Genomic DNA, 26873 nt, shown 5'->3' with positions numbered 1-26873 from the left:
AGGAAATGGAAAAACTAAGGAAAGTATGGCTTACAAGAATCCCCTCACCATGAGCAAAAGAAGAGCTATTAGACAACACTACACCATGAGTATAAGAAGAACCACTAGATAACTTTATATCTTAAAATGAGTATAGGACTGTGCATAGACGCCAAAATGCGTTGATTGGTTCCAGTTATATATATCTTGATAGGTAAAAATAAATGTCAACCACCGGGGGGGGGGGGGGGGGAAGAGGGGAGGGTATAGGATTAGAAGGAACAATGTTATGAGTATAAATGAAGGATGTATATGTAAGCTATGTGCTGTCGATCAAAATTGGAAGTAACTCCTGTAAAGATGTACACAACCCTTATGTTCTTCTGCGCTCATATATTGTAAATGAATTCAAGAAAATAAAATAACATTTAAAAAAAAAAAAATGATTTTACTGTGGAAATTGTTGAGTGATGTAGAAAATAAACATTGATCATGTCACTTTTCTACCATGGCTTAACTTTTCTTTGCGTGCATTTATGCTGAAGTCTATAGGAAGAATTTATCATACGGTGGGACCTCTCCTGAATTATCTGGCAGTTGGCTGCGCTACCAGATAATTCTATGCCAGGGCCTGCCTACAGCTAGGCATGTCCTCCTCACACCCCTAAGAGTCCACTTGGTGTGGAGGGGGCTTAAATGGAACCTGTCACCAGGAATCTCATTTTCACTAAAGACAGATTGCAAAAGCCCATTACAGCTGCATTGCAATTTTTCTCTAAGCATTTGCATTACAATATAATTGTGTGTTTTAACTTACATTGCTTCCTGACAGAATCCTCTGGCAAGTCCTAGGTGTTGGTTTTGGTTTGCATGCATTTCAAAAGACAACTTGTGACATGTCTGTGTGGCTCACTCCTCAGCTCTCAGCCCCCACCTTTGTGCTCCTTCACAGGAACAGAGCTCACAGTGTGGTGAGATGAAATTTTGAAATGCATCCAAACCAAAGCACAGCCCCTGGGACTAACATAAGGATTTTGTCAGGAAGCCAGGTAAGTTAAAATATTATATTGTGGTGCAAATGCTTAGGGAAGGCAGAATGGCATATTTGCAATGGTTTCTGCAACCTGGGTTTAGTAAAATGAGGTCCCTGGTGACAGGTTCCCTTTAAGGGAGGAGGAATTGGAATCGCAATTATTTAAAGGATTGTATTCCAGAAATCTGGTGTACAAGACCTGATAAATCTCTTACAAACATACTTCATATTGATACAGAATTTATGCAGATTCATGCAGATTTTTAATGGAAATTACCTCAGAACCCAGGTTAAAAATATTCACTACACACGCCATGACATATGTGGATGAGGGCTGCATTCTCTTAAAGCAAACTTAACAATAGTCTGGAGCCTTCTTACAGAAGTCTGTGGAGAAATGTATTGGCACCCTCTGTGCAGATAGGAGTTGTAGATAAGCTTTGTTAGAAGTAAAGGCAATGATGTTTTTATTTTTGTTGTTATTTTCTCTGATGCAAATATAATTAAAATCGCTACATAAGTAGCACCTGTCAGCCTATTGCTAATTATAGTGAACTCTAGTGAGTAAATATTATAAAATGGAGAGGAATTTTGCATTTTTTTTAAATAATCGAAAATTCCTTAAAAATATTTGAAAAAATTGTCATTTTCTTGTGACACACTCCCCTTACACAATCCAAAAGTGTATGGTCAACAACTACAATGATTCATCAATATAATCTATTAGGATACACCTTTCTAGACCGGAGATACAAGAGCAGGAAGTTGCAAGTTGGTGTCAGTTGCTTTATATAAATAAGGGTAGTCGGCTAATGCTATTCTCTATGTATTTGTTGTTCTCGGGGTGTAAATGTTAATTACATATTTGACATTGACTTATACTGACCTGTAATCATTCCTCCAACTACACTTGTAATAAGTGTTAGAAGAATACAGCTAATACCAACTGCAGCTTGGTAACTTGATCTAGAGGAAAAAATAGAAAAAAACAGTTTTAACATACAGGCGGTCCCCAACTTAAGAACACCTGACTTACATACGACCCCTAGTTACAAACAGACCTCTGGACTTTGGTAATTCACTGTACTTTAGTCCTATGCTACAATAAACAGCTTTAACAGTTATCAATGGGGCCTGTAATAAAGATTTATTGTTAATCCTGGTTCTTATGACAATCCAACATTTTTAAAATCCAATTGTCACAGAGACCAAAAAAATTTTGACTGGGGTTACAATAATAAAGTATACGGTTCCAACTTACATACAAACTCAACTTAAGAACAAACCTACAGACCCTATATTGTATGTAACCCAGGGACTGCCTGTATATACAATAAACTGACATAACCCACCAATTTGACACTAGAAATTACTAGATACATGAGCGATATAACAATTATGGACATATGTTTCATGATAATATTACAAAGTTGTCCATACTCAAGAATAATATATAGTAAGGTTGTGGACAGCATATTTTTAACATGCACCCTACTTGGAAGCCCCAACCACAGTAATTGCATTCAAAATGGTACTCACATTCCTATACCAGTTTCTGTAGTTAAGATTATGACAGTATAGGCAAATCCACCAAGAAGTCCTGGCATTCCAAAAGTGTAGTGAATTCCACACGTATCGTGCACAAATGTGATCACATTCATTGTGTTCTGAAAAAAATACTTCATATATATTTATTTATTACTATATACAGTACAAATAAAATGTATTATTATTATTCCAATGTAAAGCAATTTATACTGTGTTTTATACATCCAATGATATATAACATTAAAACACATGGAGAAAGTATGGTCGTAAATACATTCATAGAACATGCTTTGAACAAAATATTTGTAGAAAATACATTTCTTACTATTCATTCCACTTTTAAAAAGTAGTTGGGGGTAGTGAATGTTGTTAGTGGAAGTATACCTAATTTATTAAATACCAAAATCATAAAAAGTTTCACAAATTGCATCATACTTAGAACCCTCAAAATACATGCTGTGACTTCATAAAGTTACTAAATGTAGAAAGAAAACTGTATTCCAAACTAATGGCGCAAAAAATTTAGCCTTATATTCTCATTTTTGTTTATCGCATTGGGTTTCGTTCCGGGACATTAGGACAGGAATAATACGATTAAAACACTCTCCTTGATTTCCAGGACTCTAGGCTCTTCATTTGCATTTCAATGCTTTAGGTTATCCTCACTTATTCATTGAATTTTGCAATCCTGAAGGAAGTTTGACTCCAAAGTGAACCTATTTCTACTCCAGGACCTGTATTTCTTCTCTTGGGTAATCCTCAATTCTTACTTTTTGTTGAAGCCCAAACCTTACCTCATCATTGGTGATCCTGGATCCCCCCTCTATGGCTGATTAGGTTTCCGCTTTAAATCATATCTTTAGGATGGCACAGCTGAAAGCAATAGATGATGATAGAGTATCCTTATTTTATACAACTTGTTGCCACTGGTTGATCTTTAGAGTTTCTGTCTCCTCGGGAGATCTCACTTAGTCTAAGGTATCTTTAACCTGGACTATCTTCCTTCATTGGCTCTACAAATCGTTTTTCAACTTGACTACTGATTTACTGTTCCTACTCAAACAAATTTCCCTCTCCCTGTTTTCTTCTACCCCAGTTTCCTTGTTTTTTTCTGTACCATGTTTGATGGTGAATTATTCTTATAGTATGATACCCACCGGATACTTGAACCGTATTATTGTTGTCAATGCAAAACCGTATTGCTATGTTTTTGACATCCGTCTGTTGTGGACGGAATTCTTTATTGATACTTTATTTATGTCCTGTTTTGTATTTTGTGTATTCAAATAAATCTTTTTGACCCATAATATGTATCATATTTATTTTACAGTGTTCTAGTTTTGTGCAAATTCCAGCAATGAAGATTCCATTGAAACTGTCTTTAAAATTCCCCTAATGAAGAATCTCCCCCTTTAAGTTTTAAGACTACTGCAGATTTTAGGCAAAATGTCTTTGCATCCCAGGGTTATTAACCTCTTAACACTCAGCGTCCGATATATCGGACGCTGAGCGCAGTGACTTAGCGCTCAGCGTCCGATATATCGGACGCTGAGCTGATGCCGGTTCAGCTCAAGATCTGAGCCGAACCGGCATCGGGAAAGACGGGGTGCCGGCTGTGACTGATAGCCGGCACCCCAGTGTAACACCCGCGATCGGAGTTGTCTCCGATCGCGGGTGCTTAACCCGTTAAATGCCGCGGTCAGCGCGACCGCGGCATCTAACATGTATCTGGGGGATCTTTCCCCCACGATCGGCCCCCCCGAACCGTTTTCGGGGTGCGCCGATCGTTGCTATAGTAACTCTGGGGTCCGATCTGGACCCCAGAGTTACCTGCAAGAATTGCCAGTAAGATGGCGTCTGTGACGTCATCTTACTGGCACAGTGCCAGCCTATGCAAGTGTATAGGCTGACACTGATAATACTCTGCAATACATGAGTATTGCAGAATATTATCATGAAGAAGCAATCAGAAGATTGCTTCTTCATGTCCCATGGTATAAAAGTGAAAAAGTAAAAAAAAAAGTTATTCAATAAAAAAATAAAGTCATAAATCACTAAAAATGCCCCAAACCCCCAAAACATATAAAGAGACATATAACTCAAAAAAAAGTCTAAATCATAACACAAACCCCACATATATAGTATCACCGCGTCCGTAACAACCCGTAGAATAAAAGTAAATCATTATTGAACCCGCACGATAAACGCCGTAAAAAAAAACTGTTATAAACCCTCCAAAAATTATGATTTTTACCTTTTCAATCCCACAAAAAATGCTATAAAATGTGATCAAAAAACCATATGTACTGCGACATGATACTGGTGCAATGTACAACATGTCCCGCAAAAAACAAGCCATCAACCAGCTCCGTAGCCAAAAAAGTAACAACGTTATGCCACTTGGAAGACGGCAATACATAAATGATAGATTTTTCCCCACATTAGGGTTTTGTTTGACAAATTTAGTAAAACGTAAGAAAATATATTCATGTTTGGTATCCCCGTAATCGTATCAACCCATAGAATAAAGATAACATGATTATTAGTCTATACGGTGAACACCAAAAAAAAAAGAAGTAAAAAATCCAGTACAGAATTGATGCTTTTCTACTCCTGTCCTCAAAAAACGTTCCTAAATTTTCAACAATAGGTGATACAAACCCCAAAATGGTAACATTGGAAAAAGCATCTCATCCCGCAAAAAAAATGGCATCACATGGCCCCAATAACGAAAAAGCGAAAATTTTATAGCCTTCAAAAGGGGCCAATGAGGAAACTAAAATCCTGGCAGCTGCAGCGCCCTCCTTCCCTTCTGCACCTCGCTGTGCCCCCATAACACAAGTCACAGCCACATGTGGGGGGTCTTTGTACTCAGGAGAAATTGCAGAACAAATTGTATGGTGGGTTTTCTCTTTTTATCTTTTGGAAATGTGTAAATTTTAGGGCTAAATGAACGTATAAGGGAACAATATGACCATTCTAAATTTCACCTCCATTTTGATTCAATTACTATGAAGATCTCAAGGGGTTAACAATCTTCGTAAAAGCTGTTTCTGATAGCTTGAGGGGTGCAGATTTGAAAATGGGTTGGTTATATAGGGGGTTTTGATGCTAAATATGTAAAATTTCATTCCAAACTGTATTTATCCCCAAAATAGTCAATTCTGAAAATCCGGAAAAGCGATATTCTATTTGCAAGCCGCGTGACATCAAAATAAATTATCCAGACATTTCAGAAATTATGAAAATGTAAAGTAGACAAATGGGAAATGTTATTCAGCAACTTATTTAGGTGGTAAATCGATCTGCCTGAAAACGCAATGATTTTGAATTTCGAAAATGGCAAATTTTTCCAAAAATTTATCATATTTTCTTTTTTTTTGTAAATAAATGCAAAACTTATCTGCCAGAATTTACCACTAAAATGAAGTACAACATGTGGGGAAAAAACAATCTCAGAATCGCTTTGATAAGTAACAGTGTTCAAAAGTTATAACCGTATAAAGAGACGCAAGTCAGAATCCAAAAAATCGGGCTGAGCCTTAAGCTACAAAATGGCTGTGTCCTTAAGGGGTTAAACATTAAACCACTGCATTGTAAATAAATAGCTAATATGATGCAGATTCTGAACCACCAGTACAAATAATTTTACACTCCATGTTTTATATATTTCTAAACCCACTGAAATTACACCATTGAAATGTATTGGGGTTATTCTTGAGAATTGGGGTCATACATGAGAATCTTGTCCATGACTCCTTTGGTGAAAACAAAAAGCACTATGTAGCAACTGCTTTACTAATATAAATAAATTAAGTTGTAGTTGTAAAAAAATTTTGATTCTGGAAGCTGCAAATAAAAAAACACTTAGTACCTCAAGTTTTGAAATACTTGTTTCAATTTTATGAGCTTTATGTTCTAAACATAAATAAAAAAATGTCATTTTGTGTACTTGATAATTCATAATCTTTGACTATTCATAACTGACATCTGGGGTGTGAGACAAGATAAAAAATTAACTAGCAAAAGTAGTTATTCTATACAGAATACATGAACTGCATATAAGGTTTACAAAGGGAAAGTCTGAGACCTTACCTGTAAGTGTGTAAAACCAACTGTGGAGATTATTCCAGCTAATAACCCTAGGATCATTGAAATCCATGGATGCTGAACCATATAAGCTATAAATCCAGACGAAACTCCACCGGCTAGAATTGCATTTCGGATATTGGCCTATATAAAATGGAAATAATTATGCAGATTTTTCTGGGAGTATGCATATTGAAGAAAGAGGTAGCTAGGAGATAAATATGTAAAGTCCAATAATGCAAGTCATTATTGGATACCAGTGTATTTATATTTATTGTTTTAACTATTTGTTAATTTTACCATATAAATATATCTTCCTGGTTTCCTGAGTGTTTTTGCAGTGTTTTTATAGTGGTGTAATATGATAGATAGATAGATAGATAGATAGATAGATAGATGATAGATAGATAGATAGATAGATAGATAGATAGATAGATTAGATTATTGCACTCACCTTTCACTCAGGACACAAATTGAGCATAAATCACACCCCAGACAACCTCCACACTCTAATTATAAATCTATGCTGCTACCACCCATTGAATTAAAACTCAGCACTCTAGCAGTTACACAGTTAACTACACTATCGCAGAGCATACCAACATTAAAGTAAAAAGCTTTAAAAAGGGAGAAAAATAACAGAAACTTACAAATAAAGTAAATCCTGATTTTCCTGGAGGTGGGAGAAACATGAGACACACAGTTTGGCTGCCTCCAGCATGTGAACATTGTATATCTGTATGTAACATTATTTTATACTTTCTCTATTTGTTCAGGACTCTTGATTAATTATTCAAGAGTGGGGCACATTTATTAACCCCTTAAGGACGCAGGGTTTTTTCACTCATTTCTTGCTCTCCACCTTCAAAAATCCATAACTTTTTCATTTTTACGTGTACAGAGCTGTGTGAGGGCTTATTTTGTGCGTAATAACAAATGTTACTTTCCCGGTAATGTTATTTATTTTAACATGCCATGTACTGCGAAGCTGAAAAAAAATTCCAAACGGGGGGCTCAGTTTTTACGACTTTGACTGTGCACTCAAAATAACACCTCAGCTTTATTCTTTGATTTGGTGCGATCGCGGTGATACCATATTTATACAGGTTTTATTGTGTTTTAATACATTTCAAAAATTAAACGAATGTGTACAAAAAAGAAAAAAAAAATTTGCCATCTTCTGAAGCTAATAACTTTTTCATACTTTGGCGCACGGAGCTGTGTGAGGTGTCATTTTTTTGCTAAATGAGCCAACGTTTGCATTGCTACCATTTTGAGGTCTGTGCGAGGTCACCGCCGGCCATAACCGTTTTTATATTTTGATAGATCGGGCATTTTGGGACGCGGCGATACCTAATGTGTCTGTGATTTTTACTGTTTATTATGTTTTATATCAGTTCTAGCGAAAGGGGGGTGAATTTTTAATATTTTATTAATTTTTTTTATTTTTTTAACTTTTTTTTTTTCAGTAATTCATAGACCATCTAGGGTACCTGACCCTAGATGGTCAGATCGTTCCTACCATATACTGCAATACTTCTGTATTGCAATATATGGCATTTTTGCAGCTCATTCATTACAATGAGCCACTGGCTCATTGTAACGAATCTGCAGAAGCCATTAAGCCTCGGGTCTTCTTTTGACCCATGGCAACCGATCGCCGCCACCGTAATAAAGATGGCGGCGCGCCGCCGTCTTTTAGATGCCGTCGGCGAATTTGCCGTCGGCAATCAAAGGGTTAATAGCCGCGATCGGTGCAAGCACCGACCACGGTTATTAGCGATGGGGGTTTGCTGCAATATGCAACAACCCCCACCTTTGTATGAAGAGGACTCAGCTCGTGAGCCCTCTTCATACACTCCCTGTACCTCAGCGCCGTAGAGCTACGGCGCAGAGCGTTAAGGGGTTAAAGATCGTGCGCCACTTTCTGTCTGACTTTGCAGGTCTTTTTTAGGTGCAAACTGCTTTCACAGGTATTTAAGAAATGTCTGTACCACATATGTGTCACCAGGGCCGGATTAAGGTTGGTGGGGGCCCCTGGGAGCAAAATCTGGTGGAGTGCAGCGTGCATACACGTCCTCCTGCTCACTATCCACTATTGCCGCAGTAACACCGCTACATACAGCCGCCTCGTCCTCAGTAACACCGCTACAAACAGCCGCCTCACCCCCAGTAACACAGCTACATACAGCCGCCTCGCTCCCAGTAACACAGCTACATACAGCCGCCTCTCCCCCAGTAACACAGCTACATACAGCCGCTTCGCCCCCAGTAACACAGCTACATACAGCCGCCACACCCCCAGTAACACAGCTACATACAGCCGCCTCGCTCCCAGTAACACAGCTACATACAGCCGCCTCGCTCCCAGTAACACAGCTACATACAGCTGCCTCACCCCCAGTAACACAGCTACATACAGCTGCCTCACCCCCAGTAACACAGCTACATACAGCCGCCTCATCCCCAGTTACACAGCTACATACAGCCACCTCGCCCCCAGTAACACAGCTGCCTCGCCCCAGTAGCACAGCTACATACATCCGTCTCGCCCCAGTAACACAGCTACATACAGCCACCTCGCCCCCAGTAACACAGCTACATCCAGCCACCTCGCCCCCAGTAACACAGCTACATACAGCCGCCTCATCCCCAGTAACACAGCTACATACAGCCGCCTCACCCCCAGTAACACAGCTACATACAGCCGCCTCGCCCCCAGTAACACAGCTACACACAGCCACCTCTCCCCAAGTAACACAGCTACATACAGCCACCTCGCCCCCAGTAACATAGCTACATACAGCCGCCTCATCCCCAGTAACACAACTACATACAGCCGCCTCGCCCCCAGTAACACAGCTCCACACAGCCACCTCACCCCTAGTAACACAGCTACATACATCCGCCTCGCAACCAGTAACACAGCTACATACAGCCGCCTCGCCCCCAGTAACACAGCTACACACAGCTGCCTCATCCCCAGTAACACCGCTACATACAGCCGCCTCGCCCAGCCACATACAGCCGCCTCATCCCCAGTAACACAGCTATATACAGCCGCCTCGCCCCCAGTAACACAGCTACACACAGCTGCCTCACCACCAGTAACATAGCTGCATACAGCCGAATCACCCCCAGTAACACAGCTACATACAGCCGCCTCATCCCCAGTAACACAGCTACATACAGCCGCCTCGCCTCCAGTAACACAGCTACACACAGCCGCCTCACCCCCAGTAACACAGCTATACACAGCCACCTCACCCCCAGTAACACATCTTTGTATCTACCTTCACCCCTACCAGATATGCAGTCCCATTTAACGTACACCTCAGACCGCACCAGACATGCAGTCCCGCAGTTTATACAATTACACACATTTATACACTGATATATTCACACCTTTATATACACACATAAATTTCTACACTCGTATGCTTGCACCCATATATATATACAAGTATACACACACATTTATGTACCCATATACATTTCTACACTAATACACAGAGTATACACAAACTCATAAAGTATATACACACATACAGTATATATACATCGCACATACATATTTAAATGTGCACATATATATGCTTATACAAGTATATGCGTGTATAAATACAGTATATTCATCTATACACAGTATTTACATATATACACATTAGATGCATATATACACATATATACACTAGCTGCATATATACATATATACACTAACTGCATATATACACATTCTTGCTCCGGCGGGGGGGGGGGGGGGGGGGGTTGGTCGGACAGAGGTCAACTGCATGTTCCATGGGGGGGTGGGACACATGTTCTTGCGGTATTGGCGGCGGGATGCAGAGGATGACTGCTTGATCCCTGGGGGGGGTATTGAGCGGAGGACGGCTGAAGGTTCCAGCGGTGAAGGAGCATGGAGCGGAGGACGGCTGAATGTTCTGGTGGGGGGGCGCGCGAGGAGCAGAGGACGACTGAATGTTCCGGGGGAGGGGGGGGGAGTTGTACACGGAGGACGGCTGAATGTTCCAGCGGGGAGGAGTGGAGGATGCGGAGGATGGCTGCCTCTGGGGGGCATGGCGGGGGTAAGGCTGCTTGTTCCGGGGGGCAGGGGGGCGGACCGCTCGGCCATACAGCTGAAGGGGGCGGGGAGGCGGTAACTTGTGCCGGGGGGCGGACAGGTGGGCGGGCAGGCCATGCAAGGGGATATGCGTGGAGGTGGTGACCTGTGCCAAGGGCGGACGACTAAGGGAGGCGGCGGCTGAGGAGTCAGGAACCGGGGGACGCGATCTGGTGGGGGCCCCCTGGGGGGGCAAGATGGTGGGGGTCCCGGGTCCCGGCCCTGTGTGTCACATGCGACTGGCTGCATTATTGCATTATTCTTCATGTAATACAAATTTCTGCACTGAAGGGGGCGTTCCGATGCTCAGTCGGACCATGCGCCAGATTTATCATGCAAAGTCTGACAGAGATGTGTTGCATGCCCTACGTTAAAGGTACAGCAAAAAAAAGTGGTGTACTCTGTCTGGGCATTGCATGGAGTGCCAGATTCATGAAGAATGTGTGCCACAAATCATGAATCTGTGTGTAATAGCCATAAGGAGTAATCATTATTAACAAATATATACAAACAATACATACAAAAACGACACACAGGTCGGACACAAATGATTAAAAACATCTAAAAGGGGAGGGGGATACAGCCCAGCTGTACCCCTCACACAAGTATGGACAGAGGGGTGACCTGTGGCACCTGATAATACCAACAAACCATGCAAGTGCAATGAATACTACACAAAAAGCAGCTGGTAAGTAAGGGATATGCTGGGCACTCAAATAACAAGCAACCTGTCAGGCTGGATGAAGCGTGCGACAAATCGGCACAAGATAAGAGCCTGTTAATGAATGTCCAGGAATAATCTGCACCCCTAACATGCATAAAAAGACGCCCCACGCATATCCCCTGAGGAAGCCGCAATCCGCGGCAATACGTGCGGGGCATCTTTTTCTGACCCTGACAGTGCCTTGAGCAAGGTCACCTTGGGGTGATAGTTTGTTGGTATTATCAGGTGCCACTGTCCCCCCTCTGTCCATACTTGTGTGAGGGGTACAGCTGGGCTGTATCCCCCTCCCCTTTTAGATGTTTTTAATCATTTGTGTGCGACCTGTGTGTCGTTTTTGTATATATTGTTTCATTTGTTAATAAAGATTACTCCTTTTGGCTATTACACACATGTTCTTGTGTATTTTCTAATTGGCTGCTTTTCCATGTGTGTAGCTAGTTATATTTAGTTACTTGGTGCCACGTTCCCACCACCCCCTTACAAATCATGAATCTGGCGCTCCCTGCACTATACACAGCCAAACGGCACATAATACAGACTGCGCCATTCTTAGTCAATGTGCCCCAGTGTCTTTCAGGATTGGATAGAGTGTTAATGAAGGGGTAGAGTCCAGGAATATTTAAAAAGTTCTTTGACTTTGTGGATGAAGGGTAAGTTCAGATGTGTCTTTTGAAGTCTGCACAGACCAGTCTACAGTTTAGAGTTTAATCTGTAAAAACTCCAGGATATCATAAAAGCTGCCTGGAGACTTCAAAAGATGCTAACTGCCCTCTAGTTTACCAATGGTGCACACTTAGGATTAATATTTCATCACGCACAGTAGTATCGTTTACATAGTAGATAATATTACATACCATTTTAAACTTTCCTGACAGGTTTAGGAGAGATGATACAGAAAACACTGTGACAGTACTAGCAGCCAAAGTGAAAACGGTATTGTACACAGCATTTCTTAATTGGGGAGGTTCAGTCAGCATTATAGAGTTATATGAAGGCCAGAACATCCACAGGAAGAGAGTTCCTAGAGAATAAACACCACAATATTTTATAAGATACTGCTACCAGGAAACTAATCAATCATGAATGCAAAGCAAGTATAAAATTGTAAGTTGTATATTAAAGGGCTTAACTGCTAAGAAGCTAAACGGCAGTTTTTTTTTTCAGAATCACAGCAATATAGATGGGATTTCCTGCTTATCTTGCATAAAGAACGGAATAAAGAACAGAAATAATACAGGTATTTTTGGAATTATAGTGCATTTCTGTATAACATGTTGCAAACAGATTATAATGCTTGGGGGAAGTAGTAGAAAACAGAAAGTTCCTGGGCCTCCCCTAATTTTCTTACCATTTCTCCTTGCACTAGATCACCTAAATAAATTTGTTCTCATAGAAATATGAACGGCCCAATATAACTTTCAATGGTTGCATTGCTGGTGGTCTTCTGTGCCTGCTGTGACACACAGTGGATGCATAGGACAATTGATGGTATCAATTTGGGGTGCCTATTTCTAATTACCGGTATATGCATTGCAATAACTCTTTCAAAATAAAAATGTTGTGCCATTCACCATACTGCATATAACGTAGTGGAGAATTTAATATACGCTATATCCTTTATGGATATTCCATAAAGACTACATTTTTATTCATGGATGAACTAGTTTATCTTTTGGGGCATAGAGAACAACATTTTACCCTGCTGTTTGCTATGCACTTTGAATTCACAGATACTCATGCTCTTTTGACAATAAACCTTTAGAGCAGTGGTTCTCAACCTTTGTAATACTGTGACCCCACAATACAGTTCCTCATGTTGCAGTGACCCCAAACCATGTGATTCTCTGCAAAAATGCAATAAAATCGTGGCCTTTGATGGCTTTAGGTGACACCTGTGTTTTGGTCGTTCGACCCCCGCTGGGGTCGCGGCCCACAGGTTGAGAACCACTGCTTTAGAGCGTGGCTTTACCTGTTTGCTCACCAACATAAATAGCGTATTAAATTTACAGTCAAGGTCATTATTTATAAATTACAGCTTCAGAACCCCCTTAGATATCACAGGCAGTACTGACCACATCATTTAACCGATTGACATGTGTTGTTACTGAACAGGCCATTGCAGTGAACAACGACTTTTAACCACCCTCAGACAATGCGATCTGTATAACTGTCTGTTGTGAATAGTTACTGTTAACCATACCATTCAGTAACAGGTGAAATAAAGTATAAACTCACCTTACCATAAGACATACACCCCAAAAAAAGAAAAAATATATTTGACACCACTCAACGTCTTCTCTGGCAGCATGAAAGAGTTTAAGGACCCTGCAGTAATGCCAGAAGCGTGTGATCAGTCACATGCTTCTGACATCACTCTAGGTCTTGCAGTAAAACTCACGGTCTGGGTGAACAAGTAGAGCGGGGAGCAGTGCAGAGGATTTGTTCTCTCAGAGAGTCGGTGAAGCACTTTGTGAGCTTAAGGAATGGAGAGGGCCACAGCACCTGGTACGATTCAGTTCCAAAAAGTTTTTATTGTAACATCATCCAAGCATAAAAATTGCAATGTTTCGATTCCAGTTGAATCTTTCTCAAGCATAGGTATCATCACAAAGGTTAACACATATATAGAAAAAAGTGATAGTGACATCATATCCAGTGTAGCGTGATCATCCAATAAAATTCATTATCAGTGTTCAAGTTTACTGCGCTTGTGTAATCATTGTCGTTGTCATGGTGATCAAGTAAACCAGTTGGATTCAGAGGGCTCCGCGGCTCAAACTCAGGCTCCGGTCATGTGACTACTACGCCGGTCATGTGATCCCTCCATATGTATACTGAGATTACGCTAATGTTCTTAGTAAAAACACTGTCATAGATGAGTCTGTCTCGTCTTAAAAGCAAAGAGACATAGAATAATAAGAGGTAACTATGCATATAGCATTTAAAAATATAATTCATGAGGACATGGTTATTTGGTAGCGGGATATTGAAAGGCAAGCCACTGTGTCCATGTAGATCCAGACAAATAGTGAATTATAATTGTAATTCCGGAACGTGGAGATTGATTTCATGGGCAAAAGTTAGAAGGCCTTCCTCATCACCCTTCCAAAGAAAGAATATGTCATCTATGTACCTCATCCAGCCTACCACTTGGTGGAAGTGACTGGATGGGTACACAAATTTTTCTTCAAACCAGGCCATAAAAATATACCTGTCTTTACCTGTCCTTATCGATTAGACTCATCTTTTGCTCCTTGGGATTACCATAATGAATAGGTACGACAACACTTTGTCCATTCGGATGTCTTCATGGGTCTGTTTTTCTGTAGCTTGGAGGTGTGTATATGTTTTTCCCTGAATTGTCATCGTATTTGAGTTACCTGATATACTTTTGGACAAATACGTGGGCATGAAAAATCTGACTCATGATATGCCAGGATTCTTTTGGCATGAGCTGAAGGTAGTGCCATTCACGTTCGGTCCATTTAGCCCGTATGGAGTACCGTATGGGGACATGTGCTGGGATCGGACATTACCAGTTATGGTTTCTGTTAACCCTTTCCATGCCACCCCCCTGGTACCAAAATAGAGGCATAAGAACTCATAGATTATGAAATGATGTGTGTTTCAGATGAATGTATGTACCTCCGAATACCTTTTTTATCCCATTTTTCAATTTTTTTACGCACCAGACTCCTTTGTCTGGATCTACATGGACACAGTGGCTTGCCTTTCAATATCCCGCTACCAAATAACCATATCCTCATGAATTATATTTTTAAACGCTATATGCATAGTTACCTCTTATTATTCTATGTCTCTTTGCTTTTAAGACGAGACAGACACATCTATGACAGTGTTTTTATTAAGCACATTAGCGTAATCTCAGTATACTTATGGAGGGATCACATGACCGGAGTAGCAGTCACATGACCGGAGCCTGAGTTTGAGCCACGGAGCCCTCTGAATCCAACTGGTTTACTTGTAGAGCTCCTGGACCTCTGAGGATAGGATGGGCCAATTACCTTAACAATACACATGTGTGGTTCCAAGACACACGGAGGTCAGTGCACCTTCTCCTCTTTATTGTATATTATGTATATGTTTACGGGGCACCAGATGTTTTAAGATATGTATTATATATTTTACATTTTTGCTGCGATATAAACATTGTAAACTTGAACACTGATAATGAATTTTATTGGATGATCACGCTACACAGGATATGATGTCACTATCACTTTTTTCTATATATGTTTTAACCTTTGTAATGATACCTATGCTTGAGAAAGATTCAACTGGAATCAAAACGTTGCAATTTTTATGCTTGGATGATGTTACAATAAAGACTTTTTGGAACTGAATCGTACCGGGTGCTGTGGCCCTCTCCATTCCTTATGCTGATTATGGGACTCTGAGCACCGGATCCACAGCTGCGAGCACCACTCAAATCGTGATTACCTAGGATTGCTGTCTTTCCCTCTCCCTTTCTGCACTTTGTGAGCTTCACACAATCTCCAGGACTGTGGATAGGAGGATTTTTTTGCTAAAAAGTGCGTCTTGAAGTCCAAAAAATACGGAAACTTTGTAGTCCAGGATAAGGAGAATCCAGGTCTCATGTTGTATATGGATAAAATCTTCTGTAATCTGTATTGAAGTATACAACAGGTGTAAACAAGAAACACAGCCACAGATGACATACACATATCAGCTATACAGTCTTATTCATGGTTTACTTATTGCTGAAAAACTTATGTCATCTGTGGCTGTGTTTCTTGTTTGCAACTGTTTTATCATGTTTGGATATAGTAAATTTCATACCGATGCAATGTGAGTGATGGATTTTCTTGGGGAACTGTGCATGCAGCTGTATATCTGGTAATGCTCAACAGCAGTGAGCTTATTCTATCTACCGATCTATTATATTTATTTTATAGTCTTTGACACAAAATAGAATTTAAGTTGCACCTACCAAAAATGGAAAGCATTTCTGATATTTTTGTTGGTTTCTCATTCTCCTCGCTAGCTTTGTTTCCTGCTAAAGGTGGTAGCATTGACCATGACACAGCAAGTCCAAAATATGCCCCAAATATATGACCATGCATCATGCTATTATGGTTGGTCATCTGAAAGCAAAAAGCAACAGTCATTATATGTCATTTCATAATATATATTAATAAATAAAAAATAGGATTTTTTATCGTCCAACATTAATTACACTAAACATTTTACAATAATTGTATTACAATAAAGTGTATTAGTTATGGATCCCTTATTTGTAGATAGAACAAAACTGGACATACAGGAACACTATGGGGCACATTTACTTACCCGGCCAACGGAGTTCACCTGAAGTGTATTGTCCGACCGGAATGCGCTCGCGATGATGCTCCCGATATCCTGCATGTGTCGCTTCCCTGCTTAGGTCCGCCGGAATTCACCTTCTTCTTCCCCGTGTAAGTGCATTAGTTGCAACACAATTTTTATACCGCGCTCAGTCCGAATCAGTCGGATCGTCTGACGGCCTACCCCCGATTTCTGTCGCATGAAAGCCAGCGCAATTGCACCACAATCCGATCAAGTGCGACACAATGACCAGTTAATTAAATGTCACAGGAGCGCAAATCCAGAAAATTTCTAAATTCCGACAAAAGTGCGATCCGTGGACCCCTTAATAAATAAGCCCCAATGTTTTCTTAGATGGGTTTTCTGGGTATTGCAAAACCTAGATAACCGGATTGGGAGGCTGTAAAAACAAAAGAAAGCTATGCTTATCTCCTCTGTCACTCCCGTTATTCGTGCTGTTGCCCGTCAGTGCTGTGCTCCTATTTATTTACAGAGGCAGACTGCAAAGATTATGGTATAAATAGTTCCCTCAAAAATGCTGAATTTCATCATGTGAATTTTTGACTGTAAAGAAGTTGTCTAAACTCTTTCAGTAGAGGAACAGTCTCTCTTATATTGTATTTTGAATGCGCCCCCTCCGGGCATCAAGTCGCGTTTTATGGAACAGTGGGAGTCTGATTTAGGTTGCCAGTTCTCCCCTATGAGATGGAGGCATTGCTGTGCCACTCTAGCAAAAGGTAGCCAGCAAGTATCATTAACAGTAACCTCCATAGAACTTACTGGGGCACATTTACTAAGGGCCGTGGACGCACTTTCGTCGGACTCCCCAGTGTTTTGGGGTTTTGCGCGGCTGTGACAGATATTTAAATGTGAATTGTGTCGTGCGCGAATGGATTTTTGCGCAGCTGCGTTGGCTTTCATGCAAGAGAAATTGGGGGGCTGACCAATGGACGATCCAACTGATTCGGACTAAGCGTGGGATTCAACTTTCAAATTGTGTCGCAAGATCAAGCACTTAGATGCACCAGGAAGAAGGTGAACTCTGGCAGACCTGAGCAGGGAAGCGACACATGTAGGATATCGGATAACGCACGATCGTAGTGAATCACGGCATTATCATCATCCAGACGGGTATGTAAATGTGCCCCACTGTGTTCTCTCACATCTTGCCAATATGTACCCTCACAAGCCCAATATTTGCTGGATGATATGGCTTATATTTGGTGGCACTGCCCTATAGTTACCTCTCTCTAGAACCATGTTAAAACTCTCATACACTCTCTGCACGATGCCTGCTGCTACACATATTTCTGCACATAAAGTCAGACCATGTGCCACATTTATCATGTGGTGTTTGACAAATGATGTACCAAAAAAAGTTGTTGCACTCTGCCAGAGCAGTGCAGAGGCCCAACATTTACTGCACACTCCACAGGCAGTTTGCACTTCGTTTGATAAATGTTGGCCAATGTCTCTACACATTACAAACTAAAAATATATTGTGATATATGCCTGTGTACTTTCCTCCTGCCCCTGTTTCCCCCATGTTTTATTGTTTAAAATTATACAGTAGCTGGAAAATTCTATTTACATAAATGTTCCCCCTGCGTGGGGAATATGTTTTGCAAGGCCTTTCTCTATACTTTTCAAGCAATAAAATCTTGTTGAAACTAAAGAAATTGTCTAATCAAAATAACCTCTATCTATATGACCTGTAAGGATATATGGATATCACACAGGGGCGTAACTACAGCGTTAGCAGCCATAGCAGTTGCTATGGGCCCCGGCAACAGACCTGACACTTTGCAGACCTGACACTGCACTTTGTACAGCATAATATGTATATATAATACAGCGAATCTTCCACAGTACACAGCATGAATCGGCCCAGATAAGCAATAAGCAGGGGAGAGCAAGATGGCAAGACTAGGAATCTCATCTCTAATTCCTGCTGTGTACTTCCCCCATGTGGTCAACAGCTACTGGGACAGATTTTTGTAAGTTTATATAAGTATATATATATATTAGTGCTTAAATGTGTGCACATGAGTGTGTGTATAGGTGTGTATGAGTGTATAAATATGTGAGTAAACAAATATGTATATTTTCTGAGGGGGTAGGGAGGTATTAAAAGCATGCTAAGTTTTCTAGTTATGCCCCTGATATTACAGATGGGAACCCCCATTTAGGAACCCTTCTCAAAGTGAATATCCATTAACATTTGATTACGCTGCATACAACTGCAACCACCTGTCCGGTGGATGGCAGTGTAAAGAAACTTAAAACATGAAGAATAATCCAGCACCCTACTATAAGACATAACCTAGCAGCTTTGTTTTATTCACTTGAAAATAAAAAGAATTTATATTGTTTTTCATTTTTTTGTTTCATTGCAGCCAATTGGTAAGATCAAAAAAAATATTTTTTTTTGCTCATTAGTGTACACTCTGCATCTTGACAGAAAAAAGAGAAATGTAGAAATTTTTCTAATGTATTAAATAAGAAAAACTGAAATATCAAATGGTCATAAGTGTTGTGCTGTGACACTCATATTTAACTCATGCTGCTTACTTCCTTCTGATCCTCCTTGAGATGGTTCTAATGGTTCTACTCCTTTAATGGAGTCAAGCTGTGTTTAATTAAACTGATTGGACTTGATTTGGAAATGCACACACCTGTCTACATAGGATCTCACAGCTCACAGAGCTCAGAGACAGAACTGTGATAAGGCAAAGAGCTGGCCAAGGTTACAAAAGAATTTCTGCAGCACTCAAGGTTCCTAAGTGCACAATGACCTCCATAATCCTTAAACGGAAGAAGTTTGGGACGACCACAGCTCTTCCTTGACCTGACTGTCCAGCCAAACTAAGCAATTGTGGAGAAGAGCCTTGGTGAGAGAGCTAAAGAAGAATATTAATTACTCCCAGACTATTAGAAATAAGATGAGAGAAAGATTGAAATTTCTGTTGTTAATTCTAAGCGATATGTGTGGTGAAAACCAGGCACTGCTCATCACCTGCCAAATACAATCCCAACAATGAAACATGGTGGTGGAAGCATCATGCTATGGGGGTGTTGTTTTTCAGCTGTATGGACAGAGCAACTGGTTGCAATTGAATGAAAGATGAATGCAGCGAAGTACAGAGATATCCTGGATGAAAACCTCTTCCAGAGTGCTCTGGACCTCGAACTGGGCCGAAGGCTCACCTTCCAACAAGACAATCACCCTAAGCACACAGCTAAAATAATAAAGCAGTGGCTTCAGAACAGCTCTGTGACCATTCTTGACTGGTCCAGCCAGAGCCCTGTACTTAAGCTAATTGAGCATCTCTGGAGAGACTTTATAATGGCTTCCACCAACATCCACCATCCAACCTGAGGGAACTGGAGAGGATCTGCAAGGAAGAATGGCAGAGGATCCCCAAATCCAGGTATTAAAAACATTTTACGTCATTCCCAAGAAGACTCATGGCTGTACTAGCTCAAAAGGTGCTCATACTCAATACCGAGCAAGGGGTCTGAATACTTATGATCATGTGATATTTCAGTTTTTTTGTTAAATAAATAAATAGTAAAACAATATTTTCTGTAGCATGTGTCTCTTACCGACAGATATTTTGTCATAATATATCTGTTTGCAGCAAATGCAGGTATTTCCAGGATAGTCATCACAACCAACTGTAGAGGATTCACTTTTCCTAAGACAGCTCCAAAAGAGACTAATACTGGCAAAATGCTCATCAGGCCTTTTCTTAAGCTATAATAAGACATGAGTACAAATGAAATATATGTCATCTTATTACAAAATAGGCTTAATATATTTTATAGTTTTAATTATAGCCCCAAACAGCTTTTGAAAAAATTATGAAATGACAACTGTAACATCCGATTTGTAACAGGAGATTTTGGGGAGCATCTGTCCGTTACAACTGGCTTAACCATGAGTGAAAACAAAGAGGACTATGCAGAACAGAAAAATAGTCAAGTGGAAGGTGAGGAGGTGAGCAGAGAATAGAAAAATAATAACGCAATACAGAGTATGCTAGCAAACTCCAGACAAGAATTATAGCAAGCACTAAGAAAAGAGCAAGTGATCTTCTTTTGGGATATCAAACTGGCCAATTTAAATCAAACCCAAACAGAAATCAGAACAAAAATGGAGTTATGTGAATGGAGAAAGCATAAGTCCATCACAATTAACATTATGCATCACAATCAACAGTATGCAGCCACAAACAAAATCAGCAGCAGTCAAATTGGTGTAAAGTTCAAAATCATAATCAACAGCAAATCTTATAGGATGTGGTTATAGCCCTAGGGACACACATGTTACAGTATATCTATTCTTTACAAATGGAGGATTACATTATTAAGAACACATTTAAAGTAAATAAAAAATGTATTGCATACCTGTTTATGCCAATGCTTTCCGTTTCTGTGTGGTTTTTAAATATTAGGGCATCACAAATAATCGCCCATTGTAGTCCTATAACTGCATTCAGAAAATTAAAAGCAATTCCACTGAATCCAAACTTTTTTAAGAATCCAAATAGGAATCCAAGTCCAAGAAAGATCATGACATTCACATCTTGCAATGCTAAAAAGGAACAATTCCGCAGAAAATGAGAGCAACTGTATTGAGCATGCATATCCAGTGATACGGTTTATTGCAAAAAATGTATCACCAAACAACTCTGTATACTGCTTATTACCTACATACACAATAGGGAATAATCTGAGGAATGGTATAGGTTCAAGCACTCCAATAAAACCATTCAAAAGATGCTCCTTCTAAATTAAGCAATAGTCAAGCAGATGCACTGCCATTCCAATCGACTCTGTGGAAATGTCAGAAATAGTACAGTGCTCTACTTGATTTAGTCTTAAAAATACATGATGTGGCAATGACCACGGGAACGGAGACCTTGTCTAGAGCCTGGAAGGTCTCCATCAGGTGGTTTGTGCAAGAAAATGGAGTGAGAGGGTGATAGAACACCTTTCTCCCTGGGGCAACCCTGATGTTTAGATAGGATTCCCTGGGGATGGAAGATGGGGGTGCCCTTGTTGGTATACAGCCTAATCCAGGGATCATTTGGAGGCATGCTGATGCAGAATAACTTACAGTTCTTTATTTGAACTGCGAACAGCGGGAGATAACTGGTCGGACTGCAGGTCCACAGGAAGGTGGTTGCTCACAGCCTGGATAATAGCTTCAGACTGGGGTGGTAAAGATGGAACAGAGTCTTGATGGTGGATCTCTGTCCTCAGGGCCTAGTCTCTTGTGACTGGCTAACGTGTCAGGCAGCTTGCCTGTGACACTTCTGCTTCCTGGTCTGGAACACTAACTCTGCAGTACTGACGGATGCTGCACACTTCTGACCTCTTGGTCCAAGACTGGAATCTCCACACTGACACTGACTATGTGCTCCCAACCACCAGGAAATTTATAAACTGTCTAATAAACGTTATCAGGGGAAGTTAATGGGCCAAGTGTGTTCATAACATTATGATCAATCAAGTAACTTTTCCTGCCTGTATCTGTTATCTTCTTTGAGCAAAAGATGTTCAAAAATAAACATCAATATGGATCATAATGATAAAAATTGTGCCATTTTCTGTCCATCCTGATGACAGACAGTGCTTTAACACACAGGCAAACACTGCAACAAATGTCTGGACCAGAGTGGTCTTTTATGGATGACATCATTTTTTATTTTGGTTGTATTCAATGATATAATGAAGCAAGGTTAATACTAATGTTACTTAGATAACTTCATTAAAAGGATGTGAAAAGGTAACAATTTGTGCATTTTTATTTTTTTTTAATCTAATGGTAATTTACAAATTACCAAAACATGACAGAAAAATGAATACATAGAATTGCAAAAGAAATAGAAGCTCCTGTTATCAGCACTGTCCATGCCTTGACACCCTGTAGTTCGGTTGATATTGTACCACACCTCTTTCTACTGAACTGAATGTCCATTACACGCTGACTGAATACAGAGCCTTTCCTGTTTATGTAGTACAGATATCATGCTCCCAATAGGAAAAAAAATGAAAATCTTCTAAAGAACTCAGATGCAGTCTATAACTAGGTAAGGTTATATCTGCATTTTCTAAGGTGATAAGGTAAATGAGACTTCATATGCTACCCTTAGGCTCGATGCACATAAAAACATTATTTTTTTAACGGCTGCACTAAATACTAGACCCAAGGACATTATTTTAATAGGACATGTGACTGATCACATGTTTATCATGAGATTATGTCCATACAGAAAATGTCGTAGACAGAACCAGTTTCCAAGGACCACTTATAGACTATACTTTATGAGGATCCATCTAAATTGGATGCTATACTGATGCCAGACATAGACAAAAGTGCAGAGAATCATCTGTGCATCCAGCCTTTCTTAAAGCGGAAGATTCACCACCTGCAATAGTTGTCAGGTTTACTGTGATCCTTCATCTATCTGTATAACTCTTCTAACTCTTTACATGCTTAGAATGATGCTATTTCTTCATTCTGGCACACTTAGATTTTTTTTTCTCCAGATCCCATGTTTTTGAGCCACAGGTGCTGTTAGTTTTGGCACTCAATATACTAATTAGGTTGCACTGTCAGGTATGTTGTACATACTGTATATTCCAAGAGAAATTATACTGATTGATAGTGAATAGTGGGAAAATTCCAATTACAAAAATAAGTTTTCTTTTGGCTCACATCTGTTCAATTTCACAGGTTTATTCCTAGATATCATTTGATGCTATTATCACACATTTGACAGCAATGCCAAACATGGTAGGGCAATGGTAGGTTTCTTTGGAAGTCAAATACAAAGAATAACATATGCTTTCATATATTATCACTCTTTTAATTTACAGAAAGGAATTTATGGGAAATAAATGAAATTCTTGCCGAAATACACCAATACGTTGTCTCAGGCTTCTGTTAATGGAGACACTTAAACTAAAATTTTAAAAAGGGACACATGTAGTGTCCATCAGTTCAAAATGCTAAGACCAATATGAGACCAATTTCTCCCTAATTCAAAAGTGCAGTGGGTACAGTCCAAACAAACATTTGCACATAATCTGTTAAACTAGGTGCTATAGCTAATTAAAAATGCTTCTTTATTGTCCTTCAACTTAACACTTGCGTCCCAATAACATTTTTTGGTATGGAATAAAAAACGGTTAGGGGCGTAATGTTTTGGGTTTTTTTTTACAAATAAGTCTCTATTATAAACCGTAAAATGTGCTCTTGCTATGAGCTTATTTACATCTACATAAGATGTTTAAGTTACAAACTTACACTACAGACACAAAAGACCTTATAACACTGACACATTGAAATAATTCTTACCTGGATAGCCTCTCAGACTGTTCTGCAATTTGTAGCCTTGGGGGAGAAAAAACGTGAAAACAAGTATAAAAACTGATTGTAAGAAAAAAAGAGCAAATGGCACGCAACCTCTTAAGTTGACCGGGTATCTTGGTGCCATTTTTAGAAGGTAAAATAATGGAAAAAAATATTTTTCTTATTCTGAGCAGGGACACACAACAAGCACGACGCAGATGGGTGTTCACCAAGAAATGTGATGATGTCTTATCTCTAGCAGGCGGGGGAACCTCTCTGGGTGCCATACTTTGTCAGCAACTTACTTTTTAACACTTCTTGGAAAGAAAGATCTGTTGAAGAAGTGCTACGTACAGAGAGATACTGGTGGCAGATCATTTTCCAAAAGTGACACCAAATGTTAATATAACAAAAAGATGACATTTTCTTTTAATATGACTTATTGTGACCATAAGCATTAGATAAAAAATTAACAGCATTTGGACAGATTGTTTGGACTAATGATCTCCAACCCCTAAAACATAGACAAAAAAAACAAAATGTTATTGGACATTATACAGTTGGTTCATACTTGTAGCACCTTTTAAGACAATTTAAGTCTGGACTGTTGGTATCTGTTGAGCGCAAGACATTTTAAATGTGCAAAGTTTGTGAACTTACTACTACTATTAGTAAAATTATAGGATTGCTTTTCACTTTTAAGGCTTTTTTCCTAGGGACTACATGTCCAGTGGGAAACAATAAGAGAAATCTAGAACTTGAAATTGTTGGTTTGCAATACATAAACTGAAAATGATGTATTTTATTGTAAAACTAAGGAGCATTTAAAGACAATGGGCCACATTTATCACTTTTGTGCGCCTAAGTGTAGTAGTTGCGCCTAAATTCTGGGGCACTGTTTTGCCAGAATTATCACCATCTGTGATATGGTAATTTCCTGCCTCTTTTTAATCACTTTACTTTAACAGAGTTTAGGCGCACTTCGTGCACTTACATGTGATCCTGCTACAAGCTCCTCTCTGCTTCTCCCACATCCCAGAATGAAGATAACACTCACAGCAACACCCAGGTGTGTGACACCCAGCACCCAGTGACCTCCTCAGCAGTGGCTTCTCCTGGAGGGGATCCCCCAGTGCTGGTCTCCTGCTGCACCCCAGAAATTCTGTACAGTATCCCCCTCAGACACACTGGTGATACTGTGCAGAATTACACAGGGGACACTTGTATGTAGTATCTGCAAGAAATTAGCTCTTCTGCAAAGGGGCTCAGTGCTTTCTTCTCAGTTAACGCCACCTTCGTGCTGGAGTGTTTTTGCGCCCGTTTTTGCGCCTAAATGAAAATGTTGCAAGTGATGAATATCATTAGGCGCAGCAAAACAACTGGATTGGTAAGATAGATGAGGGAAAGCTGGTTATCTTTGCTGCGCGGCTAGTTTGGCGTTTAGTCAATGAATGAATGAATGAAAAGGTGCAAAAACAACAGAAAAAACGAGTGATACATGTGGCCCTATGTTTTAAAAAATACTGGAGTTACTACACCATAGATGTCAAACACAAGTCAACATCTTAGTGACTAGAATGCCACAATGTCACCAAGCTTGTTGTTATGCTGTAAGATGAGTGCCACACCATACAGCAGGATCTGCTACAGGAAACCCTTAGTCAGGAGGTAAGAATGATGGCTACTTGGGAACACTGAGCCTTGGCCACTGGGAAGTTTTCAACTACTGTCGACTAGCTGTTGACATAGCTACTGTGGAGCACTCTGACTTGTTTACTTGACTACTGTGGAGCACTCTGACTTGCTTACTTGACTACTGGGGAGCACTGTGACTTGGCTACTTAGGAGCACTCTCACATGGCATCTTGTCTACTGGGGAGTATTTGTGATTTGAGCTTTCTGGTTACTGTAAAAGGGATGATTGTAATGGTAATAGTGTATAAATGTAACTACCAAACAGATCAATTAGCAGTTAAGTAGTACTAAAATTACATTTGGCTCATTAGCTATCTGCAGCCATTTGCCTGAATTTTATCAAACTAAAAATGAAAAAAAATCTTTAAACTTCTATTACGATTTAACTAGCTCTATGTGTTCCCAAAAAAAGGTGCAAAATTTTTTAAGATAGCACGCAAAAAAAAGACGTTAAAAATGACTGTCATAGGTGCCCCTGCGACCCATCCCCGGGTCGAGGCAAACTGTTCCTCCTCTGTGTGCCCCTCCACGCCAGCAGTCTCACTCAACTCTCCACGATCCAGCGGCGACTTCTGCGGTCCGGCGTGCGCGCCGGCTTTGCAAGATTTAAAGGGCCAGAGTGCCACCTGGTAATTTAATAAAGCATAACTCTTCCCACATGTCCTGCCAGATCTTTGTGCCTCGTGCCTTAGTGAAAAGCTTGTTCCCTATTGTGAATTCCCATTGTGACCCCGGTTCTGTTCCTGATTACGCTTCTTCGCTGCCAGCCATGACCTTCTGCTCTGCCTCTGTCCTTGATCCTGTGCTGCCTGTCTCGACCTCCTACCTATCCCCTACCATGAAGCTGCCTCACGACTCTGTACCTCACCTTGAATTCAAACACAAGAAAAAGAATGTATCCAAAAGGCTCATTGGATGATGCAAAAATCAAAAACAAATTTTATTGATACAGGACAGATAGTACACAACATGTTAA

General features: G+C 40.2%; 1 protein-coding gene across 2 annotated transcripts in view; it reads right to left on the bottom strand.

Annotated features, from left to right (window-relative positions):
• The window catches only part of LOC140118573 (ammonium transporter Rh type A-like), a 79752-nt gene that overhangs the window by 11159 nt on the left and 41720 nt on the right, over positions 1-26873 (bottom strand). The window contains exons 2-9 of one of the 2 annotated variants that reach the window (XM_072136656.1): positions 24209-24244; positions 21250-21436; positions 20446-20596; positions 16466-16619; positions 12348-12514; positions 6656-6793; positions 2552-2679; positions 1899-1978 (exon numbers count right to left, since the gene is read on the bottom strand). In XM_072136656.1, coding sequence (XP_071992757.1) covers positions 1899-1978; positions 2552-2679; positions 6656-6793; positions 12348-12514; positions 16466-16619; positions 20446-20596; positions 21250-21416 — 985 coding nt within the window. In that variant the 5' untranslated portion in view covers positions 21417-21436; positions 24209-24244. Of the gene's footprint in view, positions 1-1898; positions 1979-2551; positions 2680-6655; positions 6794-12347; positions 12515-16465; positions 16620-20445; positions 20597-21249; positions 21437-24208; positions 25180-26873 lie in introns of those variants that run through there. The other variant, XM_072136655.1, reaches the window with a different exon arrangement.

The sequence above is a fragment of the Engystomops pustulosus genome, chromosome 2 (assembly GCF_040894005.1).
Source record: "Engystomops pustulosus chromosome 2, aEngPut4.maternal, whole genome shotgun sequence".
NCBI lineage: Eukaryota > Metazoa > Chordata > Amphibia > Anura > Leptodactylidae > Engystomops > Engystomops pustulosus.
The sequence above is the reverse complement of the archived record's forward strand: the minus strand, read 5'-3'. Positions and strand labels throughout refer to the sequence as shown.